The 21,326-nt window shown below is 51.6% G+C and overlaps 1 protein-coding gene across 4 annotated transcripts in view; it reads left to right on the top strand.

Moving 5' to 3' along the window:
• TANGO2 (transport and golgi organization 2 homolog) overlaps nt 1-21,326 on the top strand; it is a 34,748-nt gene that overhangs the window by 2,358 nt on the left and 11,064 nt on the right. For 2 of the 4 annotated variants that reach the window (XM_039872851.1, XM_039872853.1), the window contains exons 2-5: nt 9,046-9,142; nt 15,720-15,808; nt 20,503-20,622; nt 21,200-21,314. In XM_039872851.1, the coding sequence (XP_039728785.1) occupies nt 9,087-9,142; nt 15,720-15,808; nt 20,503-20,622; nt 21,200-21,314 (380 nt within the window). In that variant the 5' untranslated portion in view covers nt 9,046-9,086. Of the gene's footprint in view, nt 1-384; nt 489-9,045; nt 9,143-15,704; nt 15,809-19,929; nt 20,129-20,502; nt 20,623-21,199; nt 21,315-21,326 lie in introns of those variants that run through there. The other 2 variants (XM_039872852.1, XM_039872854.1) reach the window with 2 other exon arrangements.

Here is a 21,326-nt window from a genome sequence, read left to right as displayed (position 1 = left end):
GTCACAGGGTGGGGATGAGGAACCTGGCCTCACAGCCCTCCTGTGTGAAGCCTGAGAGACCCTATCCCCTGCATGGCCCCTCAATACCAGATGGACAGGTGGTTAGCCTTAATGTATTCCTAAATGTGTGAAGTGCTTGGTATAATGAAATGGAGCCTGACTCTAGGGCTCAATTAACCTCTGTCCAGAGTCTTAGCACTTGCAGCCAGGTAGGACACTGATTCGATGTGAACCGGGAGCCTCACTTTCCTGAGTTTCTCTGCTCCCTCTACTCTGCGTCATGGTAAAAATATTCCTCATTCACTGGCATGCATCCCTGCCATTCATTGCTGCATTCTGACGTGGCATCTTCTCACTGATCAGATGCCCTTTTTGCCTTTTCAGTTGACAAAGAGAAGTGCCCCTGCCAAGGACGCAGGTCCGCTTCAGCCCTCCACCCCAGGGGTTAGGCGTGGACTTGATCAGATGTGGCTTTGCTCTTGCCTCAGGTGGGTGATGTCATTGTGGAGAACTCACAACAGCCCAGCAGTTCCTGGTCCTGTTTTGAGGTGTTTTGAGCCAGTGCTGAGTCCATTGTTGTCTCGTCTCCCATGAATAGTCTCTTCTGGTTTTTTCTGCTTTACCTCTCCCTGCCCAGAGGAATGTCATGAAGCCAGTGGAGAAGGAAGGCTGAGTCTGTCCACTTGCTTCTTATGGGCAGCTTTTGGGGGTAGATAATCCATTTTTTTCCTTCATGTCGAACATGCCTACGTTGTGTCTAGTTCCATGGATGGTACAGTGAGCCCAGCCTCTCAATTACCATCTATATCAGGGCATGGAAACCATCGCCAGCACCCACATGTCTCCTTCGTATCCCTTTTTGTCCCCTAGACCAGGTGGCTCTGCCCTGACTTCTGGTCCTGTGAATGACTCTTGCTCGTTTCAGGCCTCTGTGCAAGCACTGAGCAAGGTGGTCTCTCCTGGGTGGGGCCTCTCATTCCACCTCTCACTACTCTGGTAGCGTGGATGCCACCGTGGACTGTCATGGGGTGGTTTTCAGTTCTGGACTTCCTTGGCTATGTTGCTTCATGGACAGCACCTGGTTTGGCCAGCAGGGGTGGGGCATGGCACACTTGGTCAGAGTTTTAGAAGATTCTGTGAATAGCCAAAAGGAGACGTGCCCTCCAGATACCAGAGTATGTGCTGAAGCTGACACCTGGTTACACATACAGGGCCCTGAGGGGCCATGTGACTGGATGTCTGGGTGTGGAGAGTTTGGGAAGACTGCACACCCTGGAGGTGGGGAAGCACCGGGGTCCATACCTCACACCACTCACCCAGGCAGACCCTGGGCAAATCTGAGTACTAATTAGTCCAAAATGCAACTGTACAGGGAAGTCAAGACAAAGAGGCTCTTACTTTGGGACAGGGAGGGCAACTGATGTATAGGAAAGATGGGAAAATTGGCTGTAAAATAACAGACTTTCTGTTAGGCGGCACCTCAGGCAAGGCTGTAATGCAGGGGAGGGACTGGGAAAAATATTTGAGGCTCCACATATGGAGCAGACAGGGCATGCCTGCCACACTGCAGTCAACCACACTACAGGTCATTGCGACGAAGGCCCAGGATTCAGTACCCAAATTGGTGATTTGTGGACATGGGCCTCCTGGTGGCAATAAGATATGCAACTACTGGGGGATGCCAAAGAAACTGTGGTGAGAGCATTTCTTGCCACCACAGAAGAGTGAACCATGGGAGGTTCCCCACCAATTGGAGTTGTGGGTAGAGGCCCTCTTGAATGGCAGGTGGTACCTGCACTGGATATTTGGAGGGAGTTGGGTCAGGTGTGCTCATCTGAGAGCCTCAGCCTCTGACTGAGCCATTATGCTTCCTGGGTCACTATCTTAGGAGGGTCCTTGGCTGTTTACAGAGCATGTGTATGGGAGGCCATCCCCCATGAACACTGGGCAGCAGTGAGCGGGCTGGAGTCACTGCCCCTTGGAGAGGTTGAACTTGCACAGTAAGTTAGTGGGAAGACAGGGGCAGTGAGATCCTGTGTGTGTGTGTGTGATAACCCTGCAGCACACACCCACCCGTACTTTGAAAGATCTGGAAGCCCGCAGGTGACGAGATGGGGCTTTGCCGGCTGTGTGCAGTTGGAACTTTCCAGATGACAGTGTGCTCTTGGGTGACCTGGGAGTGGGAACCACAACCACATACCCCGCTGGCCCCCAGGTGCTGCTGGTTGTGGCAGCAGGAGGTGTGGAGCCTTGAGCTTGGGCATGGAGAGGCTGAACTGGGTGGGTGGATGAGCTGGTAGTGGATGTGAGAGGATAGGGTGGGCTGGAAGGAAGGGGAGGGGAGAGGCTTTTGATGCAAATGCTGGAGGAGGTGGTATTGGTAGGCACAGGATGGGTGGCAGCAGTCGTGTGTGATGCCATTAGCCTCTGGTCAGGGCGAGGTGGGCCTCAGCTGGGTGGGATCTGGAGATGGGCTTAGACCACCCCTAGCAGTGCTGAGCTCTGCCAGTCTCCCTGGCGGGTCCTTTTCTTATCTGGGCTGGCAGTGAGAATGAGGCCATATCAGTGGCCTTCAGGGCCCTTTTGCCTCCTCTCCAAGTGGCCTCCAAGAGGTCACTGGCTTGACCTGACTCTCATCCACCTGTCTCTGCACTGGGTGTCAGGGGCCAGGGAAGCATATCCTTACTGTTGATCAGTAGGCTGTGGATTGGTCCATTGGAGTGCCAGGCCTTGTGGCCCTTTCTTGAGCCACTGCAGTCATTGCCGTATCACTTGGCATGAGGCCCTGACCTGTCTCTGGTCAAGCCTATCTATGTCATTTTCTTGTTGTGTTCTTGTTAGATGTTGCATGGAGTGAGGTTTAAAGCTTGACTTGCTGAAGAGCCTGATCTTCATGACAGAGGTGGTTTACCTGGCTCCCCTTGGCTGTTGGGAACAGCCCTGTTGGTCCTCTGGGAGGCAGGGAGGAGGGAGGAGTCCTTCGCTGGAGTGGGTGATTCAGAGGCAGTGGGTGAGCAGGTAGAGTGCAGCACACTTGGAGAACTCTTGAAAGCATTATCAGCAGATGGGCCGTGAGTGCCTGGAAAGCTTCTGTGCTTCGCAGCCAGTGCCATGTACTAAGAATAACTGGTGCCAAATTCGTGACCTGTTCTTCCTATTTTGCAGAATTACTAGGTGGTTAGACCAGAGGAAAGCCAGACTCTCCTACCTGTGATCTGGGAAGACTTCCACTGGCTTTCTTAGAGAGTACGGGAAGCCCTTGGATTTAGTGTGAAGAGGGCCCTTTCCTTTTGCTTCACACTTCGCAGGGCCTTCTGCTCAGGGCTCAGGTGTGACCAGGGACTCCAGGGGTGTGTGGGAAGCAATGGCCTTTGCTGCACACATGGATCTGCCTAGGCTGCAGGTGGGAGGACCTGGCAGAGGTGCTTATTCAGGCTGGTGGAGGCCACCCCAGAGGACACAGTGCTTTCTTGGCTATTTCTAGACAATGTCACAGCAGGAGCCATAGGCTGAGTGACTGATGAGCAGCAGCAAGTGGATAGGTGTGAATTTTGGGTGCACTGGTCTCATCTGTGCATGTGCAGCCTTGTGTACCTGCTCAGCCTGAATTACAGTCCCTGGGCTGGGGACCTTTGTTGTGGTCTCAGTCTGCACTGGACACTGTTGGAGAGAATGCGCTTCCAGAGCTGCCGCCTTCCTGTTCTCAGCAGGACTTTATGCAGCTCCCTATTCAGTTTGAGAAAAGTCCTGGGTAGTTTGTTAAAGCAGAGCTGTCACTTAGCCAAGGTACAGAGGTCAGTGTTTTATGTGAAGTCTTGATGGTTGTCATGTACAGCTAGGGAAGGCCATGTGAGCTGTGGAACACGGCGTCGAGAGGTAGCCACGGTGAGGACACGCCAAGGGCACAGGCACTGCTGATGCCAGCCTCTTCCACAACGGGGCCAGCCCCTGATTCTCTGTACAGAACAGCCCAGCCCAGGCCACAGTGAGCACCCCTTCAGGCCTCACAATGAGCATGGAAGGACATGCTCCCACGGCAGTGAGAAAGACAGCACCTTTCCATGTCCACCTCTGGGTCATGCTGCGCTGGTGTCTCAGGCACTTGTTAGGATATTTGGTTACTTAACAGTCTCCACTCTCTAACCCTGCATGTGGTCCCTCCCGATTGCTGCCCACAAGGTTTCCTCTCCTTGGCCCCAAGTTACTCTCTAGAATCCTCCATGCCTAAGGGCTGGTTTAAGGCCTGCTGCACCCATGTGTGTGAGGCAGTTGTAAGACAGTGCCCCCAGTGGGACCCCACATGGGCACAGTGACTTTCCACTGTGGCTGGGATTGAGCTGGCTACCCCATCACCACCTTTCCCAGGGGTTTCTCATGCCCTGAGGAGGCCACAGGGAGAACAGTGGGCCAGTGGGGCACCTGCAGGAGGCATGCTGGCCTCCCAGTGTTTCCATGATGAAGCTCGGTGGAGTGGCTTGTGGATGTGCCAAGGTGGTGCAGATGTACAGGTCCAGTGCTGGGGGCATCGTGGTCTCCTAGGAGGCTGCTTGGGAGCAAATGGGAGCTCAGGGAAGCCCACCTGACCCTAGTACCCCATACATGCCTGCTCCTTCACCCCAAGTGCAGCCAGTAAGCACTCCTCCAGTGAGCCTCCCACATGACCTCAGGCTGAGGATTGATGAGAGGGGATCACACCTGTAAAGTGCCTAGCATGGGAAGGTGCTCCCCAGGTGTCACCAGCTGTCCTCTCCCCTGCCCTGTGGCACCCAGGGCCCAGCCTCCTCTGGTTCAGTGTGTCACAGTCCAGAGAGCCAAGTTCTAGGGGCGAGGGGCCTCTTTTCTGTGCCCTAGGTTGCCTGGCTGTCATCTTGGATGCCAAAAGGCCAAGTGGGAGAAAGGAAGGAAAAGCAGAAGATGGGCCTGTGACAACTCACTGCGACTCACAGGCTTGGCTGAATGTGCACATTTCTATTGTGGCCTCTTTGGCCTGCTGGGGCAAGCAGTGCCCTGGACAAAGGTCATAGAAGTGGGGCGTGGCTTCTTGCAGTGTTCAGATGCCAACCTTAAGGCCTGGTGCAGTGAGTGGGACAACAAAGGCTGTATCCAGAGCTTGCTCTCAGAGCCCTGAAAGTCGGCAGGGGTGAGAAGGTAGCAGAATGAGCAGGGGTGTCAGGGAGGACTTTATCAGGCCCTGAAAAGAATGTCCGAACTTTGTGGTGGGCCTAGGTGGGGGCATGCTGGGAGAATGGCCCTTCACCCATGGGACCTGCCAGGAGTTTGCTGAAGGAGCACATTGGGCCTAGGCAGAGAAGGGTGCTGGGGCTGGGGTGGGTAGGAGGTAAAGCCAGGAGTGGGAGGGGCCAGTGGGCAGCGGGCCTGTCTTGAGTGGGGCGTGAGGGATTGGAGAGAAAGGCAGTTCCTGATGGTCCCCTGCCCAGGGGCTGGCTTTCCTCTGGTCCTTCCCTCCCAATGACTGCGTCTTCGTCGAGGCCGCAGCCCTGGACTCTGTGCCCACATCTCCGGCACCAGGTTGCCAGGAGACCATCGGTGGCCTTCCCTCACACCACAGAGCCCTCCTTACCACATCTTGAGGGCTGGTCTACCAGTCATCGGGGCCAACTAGGATGGCGGGATCCTGCAGCTAAATTAGGGGAGGATCTGTGTCTGGTCTGTGAGCATTAGTGGCCAGAGCTGCCCCTGGCCAGTGGTCTCACCAGCGGCCAGGCGTGTAGCTCAGGGAGGGATGTGGTAGGCCAAAGAAAACATGATTGCCTTCTCCTTTGACAGCCCAAAGTGGCACGTCCCTGGTGGGGCAGCACATTCCTGTGGAGCAGCCCTCAGAACAGTCCTTTGTCCTGGGGCGGGGGCGGGGGGGCTCTAGACTGATGGGATTTCAGCAGGGATGGGCTGGCAGGGCTCCTACCATTGACTGGCAGCCTGGTTTCCACAGTCACCACCAGTCAGGCTCTGCTAGAGTATTCTGGAGTCTTGAGAGAGACCAGCTCCTCTGGGGTAAGGGGGCCTGCGTCTTCTGTGCTAGACTATGGTCAAGTGGCAGGTGCTGGGAACCCCGTCAACTGTACCTGGCAGGTGGGACACAGCATGCTTCCTGTCTCTCTGCACTTTGTTCTGGATGGTTCTACTGACCCAGTTCATCAGCCGTGTCTAGTCTGCTGTTAAATCCACTGCTGAGATTTAATTTGTGGTTTCTATAGCTTTGTTTCTAACAGTTCTTTCTGCTGTTTTGTGGTCTTCCTCGTTTATTCTTGATCACTTCCTTTTCTCTGCAGATATTCTCAAGCTCCCTTTTCTGCAATTAGAACATAGTTGGTTTACAAGACGTGTGGGGATCTCTTTCTGCTGGTTTCTTGTTTATGGTGCTTTGTTTGGTTAGGTAATTCTTTCTGACTGTGTACTGCTCTTTGTCCTAGAAATTATTTGTGAGACTTCTTGGAGGTCTAGGATGAAGATGAGAAATTTGGTTTGCCAGGTGCCCAGGGGCACGACTGGTACGGCAGTCCCTCAAACCAAGTCTTGGCATGAGGGTTCCTGGATCCCTGGTGTAACCTTGGGTTTGCTCATGGGGTTTCTCAGGGACTCCCTCCATTTCTGGACTGTTCCTACAGCCCCTGGGTCTTCTGTCCCTCTCAACCCCCGAGGCCACCAGAGCCCAGTTTGCCCAGATGGTCAATACCCCAGGGCAGGAACGACCACTGATTCTGCTTTCTTTCCTCTCTGGATTCCTGTGTTCTCCAAGATGTTGGCTAAATCCTACATGACCTTGTAAGCTCTTGGCTGCTTTTAAGATGTTTTCATATTCTTTCAAGCATTTTAAGTTATTTTTACCAGGAGCGTCCGCTCTACCAGCCTGCCCACCAGTATTGGAATCGTCAGGCACCCTTGAAACGATGGCCCCCAGTGGGCACTTCCAGCTCAGGCTGGTGGCCAGCAACCCATCTCACATGGCTGCACATCTCCTAGCACCTTGCACTTTTGCTAGTTGCCATGGCAACACCTCACCTGTATAACCACAGGCTTTACTGAGGTCATAGGTTGGTTCCATGCAGCAATCATCAATGCCCATGCCTGCCGCAGCTGGGGGAAACAGGGAGCTGAGTCTGTGGGAGCCAGTGGGGACAGTAGTCGAGTGAATCCTCCCACCCCCGCCAAACCAGTCAGCAAAGTGAGTAGAGTGGCAAGGACGCCATGGCATTGTCCACGGGAAGGCCCTAGGAGCTTGGCAGCCTCTGCATGACTCTGAGCTTAGGTTGTGTCTGAGCTGCCAGCCTAGGGCTCTGACCCCTCTTTGGTTCTTCTGTGCTCTGTGGCTGCAACCCCTGCTGTCCACCTGGCTGCCCAAGGGGAACTGGCACAGCTTTGATAACAGGGTCGGCGTGGTGGGAATGTTCCCTTCTGTGAGTTCTGAGACAGGAAAGCTTTCATTTCAGAGACCCAAGAACTGGGCACGATTGCACTGATGTCAGAGAGGAGCTCACACCGTCACTGTTCACCTGCCTGTCCCCACGGCCGATGGTGGGCCTCTCCCAGATCTGTGGTGTGTGGATAGCAGGGACCTGGGCCTGAGGCAGTGAGCTGGAACACTCCCTGGACCATGCCTGCTGCCCACTTGCCTATAGGGGGTACCGTGCAGGCGTCCTGATTAGCAGGCAGGCCCCCTCCCCTGTGTGGTCACTCTGAGGCCTAGGGCAGAGCAGCCATGGCTTGTGTTGAGGTCTGGAGCAAGGATGGGCTGGGTCTGGGAATCTCGTCCCCCTCCCCCCGAGCTCCTGCCCCCAGTGAGGGTCCAACTCACAGACCTGCTTTACAGATGTGCTCCACTGGGCAAAGCCCATACCCTGCTCTAGCAGGCACTGTGCACTTAGCATCTTGGGACAGGCCCTGCATGAACCCTCTCCAAACCCTCAGTGGCCCAGGCAGGCTAGGGCCTTGGAGCTCAGTAGCCTCCTCTAGACACATATGCATACAGACATGTGCGTAAGTGTACACTTGCACACAAGTACACAAGCAGACATATTCATGCACTTACGTGTGTTCACAGACCTTACAGCCTCACATGTATGCACATGCACTGAACACACCTTCCCCCCTTGCTCATCAGCTTCTTTCTTCTAGGGTCATCTTCTCAGCTCCCTTTAGTACCTGCACAGCCTCTTTCCTGCCCGTTTTCTGGCTGCGGGCACTGGTTCTGCACCGGAGCCATGTCCTTAGCTTCTCATACACATGCAGGACTAGAAACCCTCACAGTTACCTTGTCCAGGGTTGGTGGCCTTGGAACCTCATCTCAGTTCTCAATTTGTTTGCGGGAAAAGACCTGCTGGTCCCAGAGGCCCTGGGTGAGGGACTCGTTTGGGCAGGGGGTGGGGGGAGGTGTGCATTGAGTCCTCACTCATCAGCACCTGGGTTTGTGTCCATGTCACCAGCACCTGTGCTTTGCCCTGTGCTCCTTGCTGACAAGGGTGTACAGGGCCCTCTGGGTCCCCTGGCTGTGCCTGGGCTATTGTGGGCAGAGGGCATGTGCCAAGGGCCTTCTGTAGACATTGCTACAGAGTGTCCCCAGGCCAATTGGACATGATGTGGCCCTGCCTTGAGTGCCTAGGGGCAAAAATTGGTGCTGTTGCCAGGGGAAGCAATGGGCAGTCTGGGTGGGGGCCATGGAGGAAGCCACAGGGCCTCCTGGGCGAGCACGGGCTGGTTTGCCTGCCTGCTGCCCCAGCTGTGCTCATGTTCTTGCTCTTGCTGTTGCTTCCACCTCCAGCACCCACTTGCCACCCCCATGCAGTGTGTCCAGGGCCAGTGAGCACCATAGGTGGCAGGGCAGTCTAGGCAGAGCTGATGAGTGTGTATGTTTAGGGAGATGGTTGTGCGGTGCTGGTGAGTGTCACAGTGTTGGGCACATGGCTCTGGCATGTCCAGCGACAATCAGGGACATCTCAGAGGTGGTTCTGTTTGGGTCAGGGAGGATGGCACGGAAGGTGGTTCTCTTGTGTGCTGTTTACTCAACTCATTTTTTTCCTTTTCCTGCAGACCGTCTGACCCCATGTGAGCAAAGCCACCCTCAGGAACCCATGTGCATCATCTTCTTTAAGTTTGATCCTCACCCCGTTTCCAGAAATGCGTACAGGTAACCCCTTGCTCTGCATCTGCCACTGTCTGCTCAGCTTTGGGTGCCCCACAGTCCCCAGTACCCATGTAGGTACCGTGAGCAGCGAGGGAGCATGCTGCTCCCTGTGGGCTGGGGAGAGGGTGGCCACGGGACGAGCTGCAAAGGCCTGGCCCTGCCCTCTCAGATAATAGTCACTCAGTGTGGGGCGCTGGAGGGAATACTTCTTGGTGGTGGACTCTGAGTCAATGTCCAAAGATATACAAACATATTAAGACTCTAAAGGTGGGCAGGACAGAGGAGCAACGTGGGTCCAGGCAGGAGCACAGCCCTACAGGCTCTGTAAGGAGACCAGCAGGTAGCAGAATTGGGGTGACAGTGAGCGAGAGCCCCATTTGAACTGGTGGTTCATGCTGCCGATGAGGAGTCTGGGTGGTGGTGTCAAGGTGCGAGGAGGTGGGAAATGGAAGACCTTCTCCTCCCCATGACTCTGAACGACACCCCTCCATTCCCCACGTCACCCCAGCGGGAACCCATTGGCATTTATCCACGCAGAGAATGAGGCTGAGATGTAACCCACAACCAAAAATGACATTCGAAACTGCTTACTAATGCAATTGCCTGGGACGTTTTCATCATTTTTAAATCTGTACCAGAAATGATGTGCACTATTTTAACTAGCTTTTTGGATTTAGGTCACCATGCAAAATCACAGACACAATGTTACCTAATGTCGTGGCTGAATTAACTCATTCCAGGCCAGGGAACAGAGGATGAAGAGTGTCCAGTGTTCTCTTCCTGCAGAGGAGTGGGTAGCAGGGCCAGACCAGGGTCTGGGAGCTGACCCGGAACATCCCCCAATAGGATGAGCTGTGTGAGTCAGGGTGCAGCCTCTGGACAGGATCCAGGCATAGTGATTTCAGCAGGGAAAGTGTAATATACTCACTATAATGGGATTGGCGTGCCCAGGGCAGAGCCCCATCCTTCACCTCCGGGCTGAGATCTAGACCTTGCTGGAGAGGCACAGCCATGGCACACTGGATAATAGAGAAATCTCTGGGGTGTTGCACTGGCAGAACTTGTTGGAAATCTTTCCTCAAGGGTGCTAGCAACTGTTGCAGGGAGGATGCTGGGGGGAAGGTGCTGGCCACTGGGTGCTGCTTACTACTGTGAGCTGTGGAAGCCACGTGTTTCACAGGAGACTGATGCCTGGGGAAGTCACGTGTGCCATAGGAACCTATAGAGAAAGCACTCAGGAGCCAGGAAAAGAAGGCTCTCCTCCTCCAGTGTCTCTTTGGCACCCTTTACTGACAAAACTTAGCATGGTACCAGCTGCAAAGTTCAGCTTCATTATCGCATAACAGGCAATGAAGGGTGAATTTGGGGCTGAGATGCAATAAATGGATAACTGGCATGGTCCACCTCTTTGGCTACTGAGCTTTTATATGCAACTATCTGTACTCATTTGAACACCCATACAACAAAACAACTCTCTTTCCACTAAACAAGTGAAGAATTTCTCAAATGAAGATAGGCAGCCTGACAGTCACTAACTTGATCACTGCCTATATTTGTTACTCCCAGATTCAGCCATAGCCCCACTGAATATGCTGTTTCCTAAGGTTACCTCCAACCGCCTGCAAGTAAAATAAAAAGGGAAAGAAGGAGGGAGGAGGGTGAGCATGGATCTCTCTTTCTGTTGCTCAGAACCTGTACATCATTGCCAGGACCTGTCCTCCTAACAACTAACTTCTTGTGGATTGTGATTCAAGACAGCCTGAGCGTTTCTCTCGTATTTTTCAAAGCTCTAAGCCAAAGACTAAATATGCCGTCTCTGAGTGACTGACTGAATATACTCAGTGTTTTCTCGACTACGTGGAGGGCCAGAGGGGCTTCTGGTAACTGCTCTGTTCTAGCTCTGGGGGTGTTCAGGCAGTGAGAACGGGCAAGCTGCGGGCTCTCTGTATGTGCACTTCTGTATGTGTGTGATGCGAGCACAGGACAGGGAGAGCCAGGAGGCAACTGCCATGGGAGGGAAACCGCAGCAAGGCCAGTGAGAGGTTACGTGAGTTGAGCCCGGGCATGTCAGAGATTGAGGAGGGACTCTCAGTGAAGCAATGAAGGGGGAGCAGGCCCCGGGCCAGGGCCATTGGCATAGAGGGGAGGAGGCCCTTGCTGTCTAGGACTGCCAGGGCCTATCTGGGCCAGCCAGGCCTGCCTTCACGCCCCTCACTTGGGCTCCTTCTTACCTTAGCCATCGTCGTCCTGGCCTGGGATATACCAGCCTCTGCCCGCTGCCCTGGCATCCACAGCTGTATCATCATCTTCCCTCCATGTAGCACTCCATGGGAGTGTCTTTTGTTTGTGTGTGTGTGATAAGGTATATATAACATAAAATTTTGCAATTCTAACCATTTGTTAAGTGTTTAGTTCCACAGCATTAAGTATATTCACATTGTTTTCCAGCCATCACTGCTGTCCATCTCCAGAACTCTTTTCATCTTCCCGAACTCAAATTCTGTCCCCATTTAATAATTATCCCCATTCCCCCTCCTCTTAGCCCCTGACAACCACCATTCTCCTTTCTATGACCTTGACTACCCTGGGTACCTTATATAAGTGGAATCATACAATATTTATCCTTTTGTGACTGGCTTATTTCGACTTAGCACAACATCTTCAAGATTCATCCATGTCGTAGTATGTCAGAATTTCTTTCCTTTGAATAGAGAGACCACATTTACTTATCCATTCATCCATTAGTAAATACTTGGGTTGTGTCCATCTCTTGGCTGTCGTGAATAATGTTGTTATGAATATTAGTGTACAAGTATCTGACTGCTGCTTCCAATTCTTTTGGGTGTGTACCCAAAATAGAGTTGCTGGATTATATGGCAATTCTGTTTCTGACTTTTTGAGGAACTGCCAAATCGATTTCCTCACATGTCTTTTGATGGCCCTGTCATAGGCTCCCCTCGCTGTATCAGCCCATGTCCCCTTTTGGATAGCAGAGAGTGTCATCATTGTACACCATCCAGACCAGGTCCTCTCCCGTCATCCAGATGGTCCCGGTGCCAGGGCTGGTGTCCACATGGACCCTGCTACCCAAAAATCTGGTCCATGCGGCCGGGACTGATGAGACCCCTGTGCTCCCTCCAGCACCCTCAATATCGACTATACAGTGGCCTCTTGCCCCTCAGGGTAACAGATGGTACCTGTTTTCATTCATATTTGTGGATTAAGCTTATCCCTGCAGTCAGTGTTGCTCCAGGTTAGATGATTGCAAAGAGGATTTTTCTAGTTGGACCTATGGCCATTATTACCTTGTATATAAATGTGATTCAAACAGGTCGCCTCTGCTTGCAGAAGAGACTTAAGACGTTCTCATTTTCGATGCCGTGGGCAGTGACCCTTGTGACTCTTTTCCAGATGCTGATTTTATGGGAATTTGTTTTCTAGCTTCCCAGGAGTTCTGTGGAAGGGGAAAGGTGAGGCTGTCCCCGTCACACCCTGCCCAGGACAGCCCAGTGATGTTCAGGGTTGGCCTGTCCTGCTGCTTTGCTGCCCTGCTGGTGGCAGGCATGGTTCCTGAAGCATCTCTCTCTCTCTTGGCTGTGTTTGAGCATCTTCTTGTTTCTTTCCCATAGAAGAAAGCATCAGCCACTCAGAGTGTGCATCTTGTGGTCTGTTTATGCCCAGACTCAGCAATCACTGTCTGGCTGGCCTGCAATATGGAGGGAGGGGAGCCAGCTCGGCACCTGCCCGGAGAGTGAATGTAAGCATGGTCTCTGTAGAGCAACTCCAAGCCTAGTACTGGGCCGAGCTGTCTTAGACCCCGCGTTCCGCACCCCCTACCCCTCTTATTGCCACTCTGCTGCCCTCCCTTTTGGAGGTACCCATCCCTTTAGGCGTAGCAGCCCCCCATGTCACATGCCACTGCTGCCTTCCCCCCAGGCACCACCCTGGCATGAACCCCCAGGTTCCCTCCAGCCTCCCCATCTGTCCTCTTGGTGCTGGGCTGGCCCTCGTGCAGGTGTGGTCTGCCTTCCAGATTGCATGTCAGCTGCCCACAGGTGGGCTCCTCAGATGTCATTCCCTCCTGGGGTCATCTCGGACACAGTGTGTCATGGCTTCTGCCCAGGGGTGTAATCCCCTGGGTGGTCCCAGCCTCTGCCCCCCATGCCTGTTGTTGCCTGATACTTGGAACCTCCATATTTTGGTGGCAGTTACCCAGTGTGAGTATAGTCTGGGTGCCTGTTGGTTTCGCTCTTGTTTTTAATTCTAGTATGACTGTCTGTGGTGCTCTGGCAAAGAGCCTAGTGGTTAAGAACTTCCTTTAGCAGCCTATGAGATGCTAACTTAGAAGTTCCATGCTGGCTGCAGCTTTGCTCTGGGGTCCCAGTGACCTTGCCGTGCTCTGTAGAGGCAGCTGTGTTCTGATGGGATTCCACTGACATTACTTCCTTGATTATAAAGGGATATGTGCTCTTTGAAAAAAAAAGTCATCCCTCACAAGATATACAAAGTGAACTGTGAGCTCACAGATTTACCCTCAGCAGCAGAGCGAGGAGTGCCTGTTGGTCCTGAATAATTAATTAGTGGTTTCAGTTATTAGAACAAAACAAAGCCATGGGTGGCTTGCCTTCCCCAGAGCCGCTTGCTGTGGTGGCCAAGTTCCTTGCCTCTGGACGCAGTGACGCAGACGAACTTTTATTCGTGTTGCGATCCCAGAAGTGGTGACTGAAGGAATATGTTCCTCATTTGGAGCCTCTAAGTAGGCACTCCTCACACCTGCCTGTTTCTGAAGTATGTATTTGATGAAATCCTGAGCAAACCACAAAATTCAGCTAGCGACTCTTGATGAAAATAACCCAGCAGTTAATGTTTCTATTATTAACAAACACACGTAACTGCTCCTTGTTTTAAAAATAGGCAGAAGGTTCTGCTCAGTGAGCTTTTTTTCTTTTTCTTTTCCCTAATTTTTCCTTCTCTGAAGCCTTATGTAGGAATCAAAAGCAGAAGCCGACAGTATCAGCCTTGTTTCAGGTGCTTGATCCTAACCATGTGAAGTGACCCCCACCCACAGGGGTCGGTGGGGAGCCCAGCCCCTGCTGCATATTCCCACCACAGCTGTGGAGTCTCCCCCAGCTCGGGGATGTGGCACTCTCCCTCCTCCTGACTGCCGTCCAGGCCATGGTGGATGGGGCACTTTCCACCAGGCTGGCCTGTTCAGGCAGCCTGTGGGAGCAGGGCCAGCCAGAACAGGGCCAACTGGGGCCCCAAAGGGACAGAGCAGATGTGGCCAGGAGGCAGAGGTCAGGGCCCAAGTGCCTTCTCTTTCAGACCGTCTGTCTCCACCTGAGGATGAGGTCCAGGTTGGAACCTGGCAGTTGGAGTTGCATAGGATCGTTCTGTGAATAACTGGGGCTTGTATCAGGGATGGGGACCTTTCCCTTTTGGGTGCACATCCCTGAGACCTGGTGCAGCCCTTGAGCCAGCTGTGCAGGGGGGATAGAGAGCAACTGTAGGCCAGATGGGGTTACCGAAGGCAGTGAGGTTTCCAGGGCAGACCCAAGGGTTCCATGGCCATGCACAGTCCCTGGCTGTGCTGGCACCTGTGACTGGGGCTGCATGGGGAGGCGCAGAGTCTGGCAGCGGGGGGAGGGTGATCACATGCCACTATGCTTGGGGTAACAACACTTCCATGGCCTGGCACTGGTTTCACTTTCAATTTTACAACCATCTTTGTTAATTCACATTGTACCACGAGCAAATGTTCATGAAATTAATGAGACAATACAAAAATTATTTTTAAAGACTTTTTAGGACTGACTACTGACTAGACTAGTTTGGTTTCAGACCTAGTGTGACCACAGCCTGTCCAGAGTTAGAACCCTTTGCACACAAGCCCCAGCCTCTGGCCCCTTGTCCTCTGTTCACCTGTGTGCCTACCAGTGGTGCTCAGAGGGACCTCTGATAACCACTTCTTTGACCCAGATGTGCCCCACTTAGTCACCATCTATGTTCTTATTTAAATGGCAAAGTCAGCTGGAGACTTTGATTTTTTTTTACCTGCAAACCAGTGCTCTGAAAACTGTGACATCTTTTCTAATTGCCAAAGAAAACACTTGTTTGATTTATAAGGAAAAAAACTAGTGAAACACAGAGACGTTCTCACACATTTCCTCCCCCAGACACCCAAACTTGAGACAGCAGCCCTTGGAGAACTTGTATGCTGCTGTGGTCCACATGCATTCCCAGGCCACCCTGGTGGGCCTACTTACACTTCCAGGACACTGGTTGGGGTGTCCTCAGGGGAAAGGACAGATGCACAGGAGGGCACCTCCCCACCTGGCCCCATGGTCTTCACCCATCTCCTCTGTATTTCCTCTGGAGGGACCAGGGGTACAGTCCCAGTCACAGGCTCCCCAGGAAACTGCCTGCCTGGAACTGGGGCAGACCTTTGTCCCATGTGGGTTTCTGTTCTCTTTGGAACTTGCCCATATTGTTACTGAGGCGAATTTTCTTTGTTAATTAGAAAGAAAACACGTGGCTTTTCTGTTTCACCTGAGAGTTGCAGTTGTGTTTTCTCCTTCAGGCTCATCCTGGCAGCCAACAGGGATGAATTCTACCACAGACCATCCAAGTTAGCAAACTTCTGGGGGAACAACAATGAGATCCTCAGCGGTGAGTCTTCCCTCATGGTGGGTGGCCATGGCATGGAGGGAAGTGTGAGCCCCAGATGGTTCTAGCCTTTATGGGTGCTGCCTCCCATGTAAATTTGGAATGAATGAGTGGACACTGACGAGACTCATGGGACGGGCTTCAGGAAAGTTTAAGTCCAGGGCCAGCACTGGGCTGACCAACCCCAGAACTGTCCACCCAGCACCATCCACATGGTTTCATGTGCTATGGATCCGCAGAAGTAGCCAGAAGAATTGGTTGGTTTTATTTGGATCTACCCTTTCTCTGTGGGCATGCAGCTGGATTTGTGTGAGGTATAAGTCCATACTCTGTGCAGCAGCGTAGTTGTGGGGGTTGTGTGTGTGTGCGCATGCACGTGTGTGTGCATTCGTATGCTTATATCTGAACGTGTTTCTGTTTACACATAAGCACCTCTGGCTCCAGGGAAAGCTGGTCTAAATTTGGGGAGCAGAGGTTTGGTTGGGACACCTTCGGTGGAATCTTCATGAGGAGTTCCCATGGGAGCAGAAGTGAAGGTGACAGCCAGGTTCCCTACCCACCCAGCCAGCAGCCTCCCTGAGCCCCTTGCACAGGGAGCAGTTCCTGCCCGTGGGATGGGCAGGGGTCTAATTGGAGGGCATACAGACAGATGTTGGCTAAGCCAGGAGTCCCTCTGCCTGTGATCCAGGTACCAGGCATGCAGAGGGAGCCTGGAAGAGCTGACGGGTTTCCCAGTGTGCTGGGCATGTGGCTTTGTGGGCCCAGGGAGGCTGCATGTGTCCTGTTCTTCCTGTAGTGTCTAAAAAATTGGCCATGGAGCTTCCACAGAAGGCCTGCTATGTAGATCGTGGTCGGGCAGTGGTATGAAGAAAACACTGCTGAGGCTGGATCATCCTGGTGCTATATGTGAGGACAGGAGTAGAGAGACCAGGGCAGTGCACTGTCCTGGGCAAGAGGTCTGGTAGGTGGTAGGGAAAGCTGCCAAGAGGCTGTGAGTGGGGACCTCAGGATGGCTGAGTGCAAAAGGAAAAAGAGGTTGAGTCTCTGGGCTGTGTCTTGGCTTTATCAGAAACTGCATGTGAGACCTTGGAAATGCCTAGACATATAGGCAGGAGCATGGGGCAGGGCTGCGAGGAGACTTCTGCTGTGTAAGCTCTGGTTACAGCAGGGTAGTAACCCTGGGGAGTTGTGTGTTTGTGGAGTCCTTGGCTGGGCCAGCCATGGCTCTCCCAGAGGTTATGGGCAGGCCTGTGAGGCCATGATAGGAGGGCTGAGGGAAGCCTATGGACACGGCCAAGACTATCCAGGCCATCCTGGGCTAGGATGGCACAGAAGAGGGTCATTGGATGGGATAGGCCAAGTGTGTCACTTCCGCAGGGCACAAATGGGAGGTTGAAGAGAGAGAGAGAGAAGAGAAAGAGAGAGAGAGAGAGTGAGTGAGTGTGTGTGTGTGTGTGTGTGTGGCAAGGGGCCGATGCTCTGGAAAAGGGGGGCAGGAGGCAACTTTTGGGGATTTTTGTAGATGAAGACATAGAGGCTTAGATGAAAGGTTAGCCTGCCTGGGGTTCTTGGCCATCCTGGCCACCTGGGCTCCATCCTACCCTGGTACCTTGGCCTGCACCCTATCTCTGAATCAGTGCCAATCCTGGCTGGGTGCTTCAGCCACCTCGAATTGTTCACCCTTTGTAGTGATTTGGAGGAGGCCCTTGGCATGCTGATACAGGGTGCCTGCCTAGTGGGAGGGTGATCTTGTTGCATCACAATGCTGTGCCGGTCCAGTAGCCACTGTGCCCGGCTTGGGACTGAAGACATCAAGGTCTACATCCTCCCACTTCTGGCATTGTCGAATTGTAAAATCGTAGGCAAGTGTTTTTCTAAGTATGGTCCTTGTGCCAGTAGCATCAGCGTTACTTGAGAACTTGTTAGAAATTAGGAAAATTTGGGGTATTATTTCTTCACATGTTTTTTCTGTCTCTTACTCTCCTCAATCTCTTTCCCTCTTTCTGCCTCCAGTTATACATATGTTAGTTTACTTGAGATTGTTTCACACTTCAGTGATCCTCAGTTCATTTTTAAAAAACTCTCTTTTCTCTCTGTTTTATTTTAGCTAGTTTATATTGTCATATATTCAAGTTTACTAATCTTTTCTTCTGCAGTATCTAATCTGCCTTTAATACCATCCTGTGTATTTTTCATTCACACTTTGTAGTTCTTCTCTAGAAATTCAATTTTCGTGTCTTCCTTGTCTCTACTTAGCTCTTTTAGCAAATAAAATGCAGTTTTAATGACTGTTTGCATATCTTTATCTGCGAATTCCGACATCTATGTCAGTTCTAGTTCAGTTTTAATGGGTTGATTGAACTCCTCTTGGAGGGTGGAGCTATGTTTCCCTACTTCTTCAAATGCCTGGTAATTTTTGATCAGATGCTAGACATTAGTGGATTTTATCTTCTTGAGGGCTGAATATTTTTTGTATACCTATAAGTATTCTTGAGCTTTGTTCTGGGACACAGTTAAATTACTCAAACAGTTTCAGCTTTTGGCTTTTTAGATTTGTTAGGCAGCAGGTCTGAAACTGTGCCCAGACTAAGGCCGATTATTCCCCATACTGAGGCAAGATCTTTCTGTCTGCTCTTCCCAGTGTCCCCTGAATCTTGAGATTTTCCAGGCTGGCTTCTGAGAACAGGCACTGTTCCCCACACCTCCTGAACCTCCACCCCTACTCCGTGTGAGTCCCTCCTTCTGGATGGTTCTTTCCTGGCCTTGGGTAGTTTCCTCACACACATGCACTGATCAGATGTCCAGGATTCTCTGTGTACCCCTCTCGTCTAGGTCTTTTGTCTCAGGAATCCTGGCCACCTTGGTCTCCCCAAACTCTCCCCTCTCCTTAGCCAAGGAGTCTGCTGAACTCTGCCGGGCCTCTTCCCTGTGCTGCGTCCTGGAGACTCCAATTGTGGGGCCGAACTTTTTCCTTTCCTGTCTCAGATATCGTTGTCCTTCGTTTTCTGATGTCCAGGGTCTTGAAACCCATTGTTTTATGTATTTTGTTTCTTTTTTGGTTGTTTTATGTAGGAGGGTAAATTTGATCCTTTTTGACTGGCCAAATTGTAGAAATTTCATTTACTTTGTAATTGTTGATTTATAGTTCTTTTTGCATTCTGGTATGAGTTCTTTGTTGGATAAATGTATTGCCTATTTATTTTCTTAATGATATTTTTTGGTGAGCACAATATTTTATTTAACTAAAGTGTCAATTATCTACTCATTTCTTTTATAGTTCATTCTGTTCATCTTTGCCATAAAGATTTGTCATAGAGATTTTCCTCTGTTTGCTTCTAGAAGCCTTCTGATTTGGGATTTTATGTTTAGGTATATGATTTATCTCATGTTAATTTTTGTACAGAGTGTGTGATAGATAGAGTTTGAGAAACATACTTCCCTATCTCTCCAATTGTTCCAGTGTAATTTATTGAATATTTTTTCATCTATTGCCTTATTGTGACAACTTGGTTGAAAATCAGTTGAACACATGCGGGTGTGGGTCTATTATGGATTCTTTTGTGTTTCATCGATCTGTTTGTCTTGATGCCAGCGCCACACTGTCTCAATTACTGCAGCTTTTTACCAAGTCTTGAAATCAGGTAGCATTAAGTCCTTCAGCTTTGTTCTTTTTCAGGACTGCTTTGCCATCCTTGTTCCTTTGTATGGACATATAAATTTTTAGAATCAGCTCATTAATTTCTATAAATCAAAAAGCATGCTGGGATTTTGATTAGGATTATGTTGACTCTCTTGGTCAATTGGTGGAGAACAGTACTGAGTCTTCCAGTTGGGGAACAGGCACATCTTTAGTTAGAGCTGCTTGATTTCTCTCAGCATGGTGTTTTTCAGTCTTTGGATGTTACACATTTTTCCTTAAATGTCTTTCTAAATATTATTTTTATTATTTAGCGCTGTTGTAAATGGTATATTTAAAATTTCATTTTCCAGTTCTTGCTAGTATTTACTTATTAGTTCCAGTAGATTTTTGTGTGTGTTGGCGGGGGGGAGGGGCGAGATTTTCTTCACATACAATCCTGTCACCTCCAAAGAAAATTTTACTTCTTTCTTTTTGATCTTTACAGCTTTTGTTGCTGTTATTGTTGTAAAAACAACATTTTCATGATTTAGCCATTTTATCCCAGTCTTTAAGTAAAATGATGCTCTAATCTGTGAAGATGTTCTCCTGTGGCTTTAAGGACCTGGCTGACTCTGTACTGGGGCCCCATGGATTGTGCAGCATTGACTGTGGCAGGGCCTGTGCCCTGGGGAGTGGACTGGCAGGTGGGCGCTGGGCTCCTAGTGAAGCGCACGTGGCGAGGGCCTTGTGTGCTCTGCCGGGGGAGGACAGTCAGCACACCTATACCAGATCCAGGATGAAGTTCCCGCGACAGAGCTGGTGCTCTGTTCCTAGCCTAGTGCCTACCCATGCTCCAGGATGTGTCCGCAAGCATCAGTTGTCCTCCAGGACAAAGCACGGGGAGGATGTCTCTTGTGTGCCCTTTTGGTCCCATCGGCTGCCTCGACCTGTGGAGTCAGAGCCCCTGTTCCACACTAGGGCTGTGGGGCTGAGATGTGACTCCCCAGGACCCAGGGACAGGGTGGGGCTGGTGCCCGCATAGAAAGTGCTCCTGGTGGTGATGCTGGCGTCCACCCAGGGCTCGACATGGAGGAAGGCAAGGAAGGAGGCACGTGGCTGGGCATCAGCACACGCGGAAAACTGGCAGCGATCACCAACTACCTGCAGCCGAAGTTGGACCTGGAAGCCCCTGGTCGAGGTACCGCTAGGAGGGGCTGGGGGCTGGTTTAGGAGGTATAGGGGCGTGGCTTAGGGTGGGGCCCGCGGCTGGCTTTGGGGGTGGTCTCACTGCAAGTGCAGAGACAAGAGGAGTTAGAATGGAGAAGAGGATTATTTTCCTGGGCCTGAGAGTCTACTGGCTGGTATCACTGCAGGAAACCACCCTCAGCCTGGCCCGCATGATACTCACCCTTACTGACCTTTCACCCCTCTCAGGAAGCGTGCTCCATACTTGTCCCCTGGCCAAGGTGTTACTCCTGACTGTTGTGTCATTGTTTTCCATCTGTCTAGTGTTTGCAGAGCAGATGCCCCTGGGAGGACAGCTACATAGACACACATCGTCTCTACTGAAGAGTTTTTCCTCATGCTGGACTTCTATATGGGGGCATAATGGAGGGAAAAAAACCCTAAAAACCAACAAAAACATAGTTCTTAATGCTGACCTCCTTGGCTGCTGGATCAATGAGGTGTGGCCAGCCCATGCAGAACCATCAGTCTCCCAGGGAGAGGGGCTAAACCTGTTGCCTCAGCCATGGGTGTCTGTTCTCTGCTCACAGGCAAACTTGTGGCCCACTTTCTGACCACAGACATGGACAGCTTGTCCTACCTGAAGAAGGTCTCCGCAGAGGGACACCTGTACAACGGCTTCAACCTCATAGCAGCTGATCTGAGGTGGGTCTACCG

Source organism: Pteropus medius, unplaced genomic scaffold (genome assembly GCF_902729225.1).
Source record: "Pteropus medius unplaced genomic scaffold, Ma_sr-lr_union100, whole genome shotgun sequence".
Classification (NCBI taxonomy): domain Eukaryota; kingdom Metazoa; phylum Chordata; class Mammalia; order Chiroptera; family Pteropodidae; genus Pteropus; species Pteropus medius.
This window is presented reverse-complemented; position numbering and strand designations above follow the sequence as displayed.